Below are 11312 nucleotides of genomic sequence, written 5' to 3'. Positions count from 1 at the left end.
GGGATAACTGCATCAGAGAGCGTGCTCTCCTCTTTCCTCTTTGGTAGCTATTTGCAGGAACACCCCAATTCGGTTTGGCACCACTATTTGTTTAAACAAATAGAATGTTGTGTTCCCTAGGCATTGACAAAGTATAATACTTGTCTGCACATGCGTTAAACTTCTGCATTCCCACGTGGTCATTGACAAAGTATAACACTTGTCTGCACATGCGTTAAACTTCTGCATTCCCACGTGGTCTTGTAAGGTCACTTATCAGCCTTCGACGAGTGTCTTTTTCTGTTCAACTTTGTCTTTGACTTCTGTTGAATAGTGCGATTGATGTAGACCACTCAGGAAACCACTATACTTGTAATGGAGCATAGTTGTCTTGTGTAGTAAGCTGCATTCCAGCTATGCTGGTTCTTTATTTCTGAGACACTTGATATTCTTGAATTGCTGGGTACACATCCTGTGCTAATTGAAGACTACTGTCTATCTTGTGCTGGTAGACTAACCAGCAAACTAAACACTCGACACAACAATATATGCTATCTATACATGAACAAACTTGTGCTGGCTGCACATAACATTTTAGTGCAAATAAATTACAGTTTTTTCATAATTAAATCCTTAATTATTTTGGGGACTTAACAAAACCACTAATTTTTCAGTTTAGCTTTAAAAATTAGAGTTCATTACAAAACCATAGCAATTTGATTCACTCAAAACTAATTTGTAACGAAGAAGTTATGGGCAAAACAATATTGCTTAAAAATGGCTAAATGACTACGGGATTATTTTGATAAAATCTATACTAACCATATACTAGATAACTTTTCTTGTTTTATACATGTATTCTAACATGTTCGTGAGTATTTCCTTATAATATACTAGTCTTGGTTAAGTCCGAGATAATATAATATAATCTTGATTAGTTAAGACAAGTTACACAATACGTCGGATAAATCGAAATACACCATATACACAATACGTCGAGATTACTTCAAAGACAATAGATGTATCTTGGGTCATGATTGAGTCTTATATAATACGTGTACACTATGTCTTAATTATTTCAGGATGATATATCGATCTATATATGTACTACTAACTGTGGACTACTAACTTTGGACTACTAACGTTGGACTGCTAACTTAACATCTTAAATCGTCAACACGTAAATAAAAAAATGATGTGAATGTATTTCTATCATACTTTGATATATATGTATATATTTGTTATAGGTTCGTGAATCGATCCGTGGCCAAGTCTAATTTTCGAAGAATTGAAAATCTGTGAAAGTGAGTTATAGTCCCATTTTTACTATCTAATATTTTTTGGGATGAGAATACATTCAGCTTTGTAAATGTTTTTACAAAATAGACACAAGTACTTGAACTACATTCCATGGTTGGATTACTATACCAAATATCGCCCCATTAACTTGGTAGGCCCCTAATTGACGCGAATCCTAAAGGTAGATCTACGGGCACTGACCAGCCCCAGTCAGAGAGGTGAACTGCTTTAATACTTCGATATATATATATATATATATATATATATATATATATATATATATATATATATATATATATATATATATATATATATACTGATTGCGATGTGCCGGTATGCGGGGGATATTCTATATGCATTATGTTAATGTTGGTTACCAGGTGTTCAACATATGAATGATTTTTATACAGATTGTTATATGCCTGTATGCTTTTTATAAAAATGAAATCTTGTGGTCTATTATTACAATTTGATATATATAGGTTAAACCTATAACTCACCAACATTTTTGTTGACATTTTAAGCATGTTTATTCTCATGTGATTATTAAAAGACTTCCGTTGTTGCATGCTAATTAAAGACAAGAATTGGAGTCAGCATGCTTGTATGATAATGTTTAAAAACTGCATTCGGAAAACACTTTGTTGTATCATATTATCGTTAACCATTATGTAATGGTCATGTGTAAACGTTGTATTTTAGATTATCATTACTTGATAATCTACGTTATGTCTTTTAAACCTTTGTCGATAAAATAAAGGTTATGGTTTGTTTTTAAAAACGAATGCAGGCTTTGAAAAATATCTCATATAGAGGTCAAAATCTCTCAATGAAACCGATTATTATGAAACGTTTATAATCGATATGAACAGGCCATTTCATAATATATCCGTTACCCAACGGATATATACCCGTTTTTTCTATTTTTAAAAAAAAAAAAGAAATCATTTTTACTCTAATTTTACTCCTATTTAAACACCAACAATTATATCATTTTTCACACATTTCATTCTTACTCTTTTTCTTTCCATATTTTTTATAAAAGTTTACTAGTTTATAAATGGGTTCGAGGTTACGGGGGCTTAATTCTGACTCCTAAGCTTTGCGGATTGTTCAATTAATTCAAGAAATAGAAGATGATGATTCCGAAGTCGAATCAGCACCATCTATTCCGAGAGTTAGAGGTTACATTCCTAGGGAACGGGAGGTTGCTGCACAACGTTTATGGGATGATTATTTTTTGTGAGACGCCAAAATATCCACACACAAAATTTAAAAGGCGTTTTCGTATGCGAATACAATTATTTCTCCGGATAGTACAAGGTATAACTACTTTCTAAAGTGATAATACGCCAGAATATTTTAGTTACTTTTCTCAACGAGTTGATGCTATCGATAGGCCTACATTTACTACTTTACAAAAATGAACGTCGGCTATACGCCAATTGGCGTATGGAACCGCTCCCGATATGTGGGATGAATATTTGCAAATGAGTGAGCAAACATCAATATTATGTCTTGATTACTTCTGTATGTGCGTTATTACTTTGTACAAAAGGGAATACATGCGATCTCCGAATGCACACGATGTTGCTAGATTATATAGTGCACACGAGGAGAGACATGGTTTTAGGGGTATGCTCGGGAGTATAGATTGTATGCACTGGGAGTGGGGGAATTGTCCTGTTGCTTTAAAAGGACAATACACTAGGGGTGATCACAAGAAACTGACCCTTATGCTTGAAGCAGTTGCTTCATATGACTTGTGGATTTGGCATGCTTTTTTTGGGATGGCGGGTTCCAACAATGATATTAACGTTTTGAACCAATCACCTATATTTGATAAACTTAAGAATGGAACATTTCTATCAACACAATTTGAGGTAAATGGGCATGAATATAGCAAAGGATATTACCTTGCGGATGGTATATATCCCGATTGGGCAACTTTAGTTAAAGGATATTCATATCCTACTGAAGAACCAATGATTAAGTTTACAAGATTTCAAGCTAGTGCCCGAAAGGATATAGAGAAGGCTTTTGGGGTTCTTCAAGGTCGTTTTCATATTATACGCATAGCTTCACGAAGTATGTCAGTTAACAGGATGCGAAAAGTGATGAAATGTTGTCTCATATTACATAACATGATACTTGAAGATAACGGCTTTGCACTTTCTAAATGGGAAGAAATATTCACTACCGGAAAAAATGGAAAATGGTATGGAACGTATACAGAACAGAGGACGGGATCGAGATATCATCGCAAGAGAAATAAGGGATCGAGATATGCATAACCAACTTACCGAGGATTTATTCGAGCATATTTGGAACCTTCCACCCACTTTTCGCAATGCGAATTAGTTTTTTTTTTATAGAATCTATGTAATCATTAATTTATGTATTTTTAAATTCTTATGAAAAATTAATTATGTATTTTTTTATTTAATATGTAATTTATTTTATTTTGTTGTATTTATTTACCATTTTAATTCATTTGAAAAAAAATACAAAATTGGTGGATGTTGAGTCCCCAAAATAATTAAGGATTTAATTATGACAAAACTGTAATTTATTTGCACTAAAATGTTATGTGCAGCCAGCACAAGTTTGTTTATGTATAATAGGGATGAGATCGGTTCCGGAACCGTACCGAACCGTACCGGAACCGGTTAGTACCGGTACCGAAATTGGGTAAAATGGAGAACCGAAACCGTACCAAAATTTCTATACGGTACCGGTTTCGGTACCGGTACGGTACCGGTATTTTTCAGTTTTTTACCTACTTGGTACTGCAATGTTTTGACAAGGGTGTGGATAATACGAGTGACGTGGTATGATTCATTTGCATGTTTATTATTTACCTGTTTGGTAAAATGATGAAAATGTAACACTTAATGTACTTATATCATTTGCATTAGTGTGATTCTTTTGAAAGTTTGATGACGATCATGAGTCTGAAAGTTGATTATTTACGCATTTGGTACCAAACAATGTAGATTTATTCGATTGGGAATGGATGATTTATTTGCATAATTAATTCATGCATATTAGATTACATGGAGTATATATATATATATATATATATATATATATATATATATATATATATATATATATATATGTATGTATATGTATATGTATATGTATATGTATATGTATATGTATATGTATATGTATATGTATATGTATATGTATATGTATATGTATATGTATATGTATATGTATATGTATATGTATATGTATATGTATATGTATATGTATATGTATGTATATATATGTATATATATATATATATATATATATATATATATATATATATATATATATATTAGTTGTTGTAAAGTTTGAAAATGGTGAATATTTGGTTTGTTTATGTAAAAAGACTTCGAAATATGGAAGCTAACATAGTGTGTTTAGCAAAATGCAAATCAAGATTAAAAAAAAAAAAAAATGTCAATACTTACAAACATCACTATATGTAGCCACATTAGCATACTTCTTATCAAATTAAATGCATACATTTTTAATTTATAAAAAAAAAAATTCAGCTAAAATTCATGTAAACATATATAGGAGTTTACCGCGTGGATTAAAGACACCTGCATTGTTTATAATTCTAGTTAGATTAAGGGTCAAAGCTTAAGTGGTAACTAGATATTTACGGAATATATAAGTTATATAAGATGGACCTATTATAAATAATAAAATCTGGAATGTCAAATTTCGGTACCAAATACCGATTTCCCGAAAAAAAATACCGGAACCGTACCGTACCGAAACCGAAAACCTCCAATTCCTGGAACCAAAACTGATACCGAATCCCTTTCGGTTCCGTTTTCGATACTGGTATCGGTTCGGTACCGGTTCGTTTTCGGTATTTCAGTTTATTTGCTCATGCCTAATGTATAGATAGCAGATATTGCTGTGTCGAGTGTTTAGTTTGCTGCTTAGTCTACCAGCATAAGGTAGACAGTATTTTTCATCAGCACAGGATGTATACTAAGCAATTCAAGAATATCAAGTGTCTCAGCAATGAAGAACCAGCACAGCTGGAATGCAGCTTACTACACAAGACAGCTATGCTCCATTACAAGCATAGTGGTTTCCTGAGTGGTCTACATTAATCGTACTATTCAACAGAAGTCAAAGACAAAGTTGAACAGAAAAGGACACGCGTCGGCGGCTGACAAGTGACCTTACAAGACCACGTGGGAATGCAGAAGTTTAACGCATGTGCAGACATGTGTTATACTTTGTCAATGCCTAGGGAACACAACATTCTATTTGTTTAAACAAATAGTGGTGCCAAACCGATTTGGGGTGTTCCTGCAAATAGCTACCAAAGAGGAAAGAGGAGAGCACACTCTCTGATGCAGTTGTCCCCACAAGTACAGACATCCTATGTACTAGTGGATAATGGAACAATTACACAGATAATAGGACTACTATAAATTGTTGTATCCACTATTGTAACAACTAGTGGTGTGGGTTTGTTTATTTAGAGTCCAAAACGTGTAATAGCTTAGAACACACTCTGTAGCTATACTTAGGTAAATCTGTATTGATATTGCACATTTCTCATATATTTATCATGGCAATATCCGTCGTTTTTAGTCCATTCGGATACGATTTTGGTTATTATTTGCGATTATTTGGAAGATTATGATTTGAGAGCCGAGAAGTGATTAATTGAGTGTTTTATGGTGATTATGGCGCGTTTACAGCAGTTTCTATGTTATCGAGTGATTTTGGTTGTGATTTATTCAAGTTATAAGTAAAAATGGTGAAGGAATTGCTGAGTACAGAAAAGTGCGTCGCGCGTAGGGTTGCGCACCGCACGTTATAACTGCGAGAGAGATCAGTCAGCTTTTATTTTGTGCAGGGTGTTTTATTTAGAAGCGCGCACCGTGCACTTTTCTACGTACCGCGCGGATTGAGTCGGCCAGATTTTAAAGTGTATAAAAAGGGTGCAGTTTTTTATATGAAGGGTAATCTTTTTGGCAGCCGGTTTTGGGAGCTCTTAGGGCTATTTTTGGGCACTTTTGGGGAATTCCAAGGTTACTCTAACGCTCTAATCATTCCGCTATCAAGGATCAATTCAAGCACTAATCAAGATTCATCGTATTAGGTTGATTCTACTTATCAAACAATGTTTTCTTTATTAATTGTTACTTTGATTTCTATTGTTGCCATGGTTATTGACTAAGTTATTTAATGTTTGTCTAGACTTATAAACCTTTGTATTGGATGCTACTTATCAGATATTCTTTTAATTAATGATGATTTGATGTTTGAATTAAAGAACGATTCTTATTAAAGCTAGACTTTTTGATTCAGTTGGTTGTGTATTTGTTTGATAGGACGAGAGTTCATTAATTTAATACATAAATTTACAATTGGTTTATCTTAATTGATTGTTTACTTACTCGGAGACGAGAGTAAATTGGATTCAAAAGGCTAGACGAAATAGGGGTGAATTATACGCAACGAGAGTTGGTGTGATTGTGATTCGAGTCTTCATCTCAGTTGAATACTTGGTCACAATTAGGAGGTCTTAAGCTACGGGGAATTCCGTGTCGTGTAATCTTAATTGAAGTGTTTGCGCTGGGGAATTCCAGGTGAACCGACTAGATAATTCACATTAGTTAGATAATAATTGGGGTTTAATCTAAATGCATCCAATACTAGGTGTAAAAGGTCTAGACAAACATTCGTTCTCCTATTTGATTACAACTATCTTATTTTTACTTGTCTGTTTGCTTTAAAGCTTAAACTTAAAAACACAAAAATATTGTATTTTACTTTTAATCTATCATTGATTTGGCTAATGATTAGCCACAAAATAAATTATCTCGTACTTTCAATTTTCATAGATTAACTTAGTTTATTTTTATTAGTTGCAATCTTAATTCTCACGTTAAACTGTCCTTGGAATGATTTCGGAATTACCAACTTTATACTATTGCACGATCGGGTACACTGCCCGTTAGTGTGTAGTAATCTTTAAACCGGCATTTTTCAGAGATAAATTATATACTAGATTTCACACATCATGTATCAACCAACTATCATTCCGCCAAGGATAGTTGTAAATCTTAATGATTTAATCAATAAAGAATAACCGTTGAAAAATTACCTTTGACTCTATTTAATTTACTTGCTTGAATACTAAATTTTGTTTAACTATTAACTTAATTAAAGAGAATTGTATTCACCCTCCTCTACAATACTCCTGTTGTTTATCAAGGGACCAACAACTGGTATCAGTGCTTCAGTCTTGATAATTTAATATCTTGGATTTGAATTCTCTCATGGCTGCATACTCAAATACAGCTTACCTTGAAAATGGCTCATCCAATAGACCACCCAAATTTGATGAAGATGAGTATGAAACTTGGAAGGCAAGGTTCATGCTTCACCTGGAGTCTATTGACCCACTCATGCTTGGTATTTCCACAGATGGTCCATTTGTCCCAACTAAGACAATTGATAGCATTCCACCCACTGCTGACACTCCAGCCATTCCTGGCAGAGAGGTTGTTCTCACTCCAGCCAAATGGGATGCTGAGGACAAACGTCGTGTTGGACTTGACCCTAAGATCAGAACTCTGTTAGATATAACTTTACCTAATCACCTGTTCAAACTGATTAAGGGAAAACTGAATGTTAAGCTTATGTTAGACTATCTAGATGTTACCTATGAAGGTATGGATGAGGTTAGGCAGAACAAGATTATTGCTTTGAAAAGAGAGTATGAAATGTTCTTTGCCTATAAGAATGAGACCCTTAAGCAAACCTTCATTAGGTTTAACTCCTTAGTTGCTGACCTGCTTAGTTTGAAAATCACATATACTGATTTTTAACAAGTAAACAAATTCATTGACTCATTTTCTGCTAAATGGAAACCAGTGACTGACCCTCTAAGAACCACCCAGACTTTAAAGAACTTTAACATGTCTTCCCTCTATGGTACACTTTGGAACCATGAGAATGCAGAAGCTAAACTTGAACTAAACTTGAAAGAAAACTGTAAGTCTGCCCCCACCACTTCAAAATCTTCTAAAACAGATGATACTGCTGCTCTTATTGCTGCTGCTAAAAAGAAAGCTTAAGTCAGCTGAAGATGATGTGGAGAGTGGTACTTGGTCTGAAGAGTGCAGTGATGATGAAGATGATGTGGAAGGGTTTGCTGAAGGTATGGCTTTGCTGGCTAGGCACTTCAAAAAGTTTAATTGTAATAAAACCAGCAAGTCATACAAAGGGAGTAAGAAACCAAGTGCTAGGTATAGCAGCAAATCAGTCAAGGGTCCTAAATCTGAGTGTTACAATTATGGGAAGATTGGACATTTTGCTGCTGAATGCATGTCCAGGAAACCTTCAATCTCACATGCTAACTCTTTCTCAAAATCTGATAAGTACAAGAACAAGTACAAAGCTATGAAAGCTCAGATGAAGGAAAATGCAAAGACTGATAAGAAGGGAAAGAAGCCAGAAAAGCTTCTAGTTACTGAGCATCATGACTGGGATGAAACCAGCTCTTCTTCATCTTCTGACAGTGATACTGATGATGATGATGCTGGTTATGCTTCTGGTAAAAAGTTGTGTTTGATGGCTAAAGAGGTCGAAGAGTCTGATGAGGATGATAATGGTAGTACATTTGTGTTTGATTTGAGGGAAGCTGACCTGAAAAAGGATTCATCTCAATGGAAAACTGAAATGCTGTATAAGGTTGATAATTTTTAAACTTATACTGATGATGAAAAAGCTGAAATGTTTGACTACCTAAGAGTTGATCTATGCAGAGGCAGTAAACGTGAAGAAGTTTTGAAAAATGATAACAAATCTTTAAATGATAAACTTAAAAGTAAAACTGATGAAATTAAGATCTTGAAGGATGAAATTTCAAAACTTGAAACACAAATTTTTGCTTTAAAGTCTCTTCACGTTGAGGCAGCAGATTTTAAGAACCAGCTAAACGACCTCAAGAAGATTGTTGCTTCATGGTGTACATCTGCTCAATGCACAGCTAAGTGTGTAAATAAGCAGGTGCCTGCCCAAGTTGAAGCCTTCTTTGCTGGTGACTATGCTGCTGCTGCTGCTCTTATAGAAGTTACTTACATGGACCCCATTCTCGAAACTGATCCTGAAGCTGTCTTACCAAATACTTTTGCCAATATAGTTAAGGGTAAAAAGGTCTTAACAAATAAGTTTGTCAGACCTACAGAGACCCCACCACCGTCCATGAAAGAAATTTTGGAGGATGAAGTAAAATCCAAGGAAACCAGTACTTCAATTGATGAAACTACTGATCCCTTCAAGCATTTACTATATGACTCCAAAGGAAAGACGCATTAAAAGGGAAATCACTGAAAACAACCAAAGAAAGTCAAAAACAATTTATTCCCCTTCATGTTCAAATTCCACCAATGCTGAGCTAGCTGATGAAAATTGTACTGGTCAACCAGTAGCTGCCGACAAGCCAGCAAAATGCAATACTGGCATGTCAAAGGCAGCAATCAAGATTCACACGAATCATCCAGTATTACCCGGGTTAGTAACTTCCCACACTGGTTCGTCGAACAACAAAGGCAAAGCAGTATACCATGATTATGGTACTGGTTCTAAAAGTAAAGCTGCCCTTAAAGGAAAAGCTAAAGTGAACCAAATTGTGGAATCATGTGCTGAGTCATCTATCACTGAGATAATGACTGTCAAGCTTGACCAGCTCATAGCTACCATATCTGAAAGTAGAATCGATCTTACTGCACCCATTTACTCAGTGTATGACCAGTCAACTATACCAAATGTGAGAAAATGCTACAAGTATGGCAGCAAGTTTCACTTAGCCAAGCGATGTACTCTAACCCTAATCCCATCTGCTGCTGTCTCTTCAAGCAAACCAGCAGACAGGAAGAGATCATCAAAGATGACCCTTCCAGAACCCATCCTTGGATGGGTTCCTAAAAAGAACTAATCTCTTAGCTACTGTGCAGGGCATTCAAAACAAGCAAATCTGGTATCTCGACAGTGGTTGTTCGAGGCATATGACCGGAAGTAAGTTCCTGCTAATGGACTATCAAGAAAAGGATGGTCCAGTGGTTTCATATGGAGATAATTCGTTGGGTTACACAAAGGGTTTTGGTACTTTAACAAATGGGAATGTTACATTCTCAAATGTAGCATATGTCGTTGGGCTTAAACACAACTTACTCAGCATAAGCCAACTGACAAGCAAAAATAAGATGGTTCAATTCCGAAGGAAGATTGGCACTTTATTTGATAAGACAGGGAAGCCACTGCTGACAGCCTAAAGACATGAGAACATGTATCAAATTGACATGAACACAGCAGTCACAACAACTGACACTTGTTTTTATTCAAAGGCAGCAGGAAATCTCAAATGGTTATGGCACAAGAGACTCTCACATCTCAACTTTAAAGATATTCACAAATTATCTAGTAAAAGTTTGGTGTCTGGGCTACCCACAATGTCTTATGTGAAGGACGAATTGTGTCCTGGATGTGAAAAATGGAAGCATCACCTTGCCTCATTCAAGTCGAAGCAGATCTCATCTGTTGAGAAACCATTTCACTTACTTTATATGGATCTTTTAGGTCCTGTTAATATAGCCAGCTGTAGTGGGAAGAAGTATACATTGGTGATTGTTGATGAATATTCCAGATACACTTGGGTATTCTTTTTGAAGCAAAAGAGTGAAGCTGCTGATGAAATTATCAATTTTATCAAAAGAATAGAACTACTGAATGGGCAAATGGTGAAGCAGCTTAGAAGTGATCATGGTACAAAATTCAGAAATGCTACATTGGAAGAATTCTGTGCTGATAAAGGTATTTCACATAACTTTTCTGCTGTGAGAACACCTCAACAGAATGGTGTTGCAGAAAGAAGAAATAGAACTCTCATTGAAGCAGCAAGATCTATGTTGGCTGAGTCTGGGCTGAAAAATTCATACTGGGCAGAAGCTGTGAACACTCTTGTTTTACCCAGAATAGATCTTTAATAGTGAAAAGAC

The 11312-nt window shown here is 35.1% G+C and overlaps 1 protein-coding gene across 1 annotated transcript; it reads left to right on the top strand.

Moving 5' to 3' along the window:
• Positions 1–2747: 2747 nt before the first annotated feature.
• LOC139849659 (protein ALP1-like) lies at positions 2748–3572 on the top strand. Its single transcript, XM_071839292.1, has one exon. It carries the CDS (start codon positions 2748–2750, stop codon positions 3570–3572), a length of 825 nt encoding a protein of 274 aa, XP_071695393.1.
• Positions 3573–11312: the final 7740 nt, after the last annotated feature.

This window comes from Rutidosis leptorrhynchoides, chromosome 5 (assembly GCF_046630445.1).
Source record: "Rutidosis leptorrhynchoides isolate AG116_Rl617_1_P2 chromosome 5, CSIRO_AGI_Rlap_v1, whole genome shotgun sequence".
NCBI classification, from domain to species: domain Eukaryota; kingdom Viridiplantae; phylum Streptophyta; class Magnoliopsida; order Asterales; family Asteraceae; genus Rutidosis; species Rutidosis leptorrhynchoides.
This window is presented reverse-complemented; position numbering and strand designations above follow the sequence as displayed.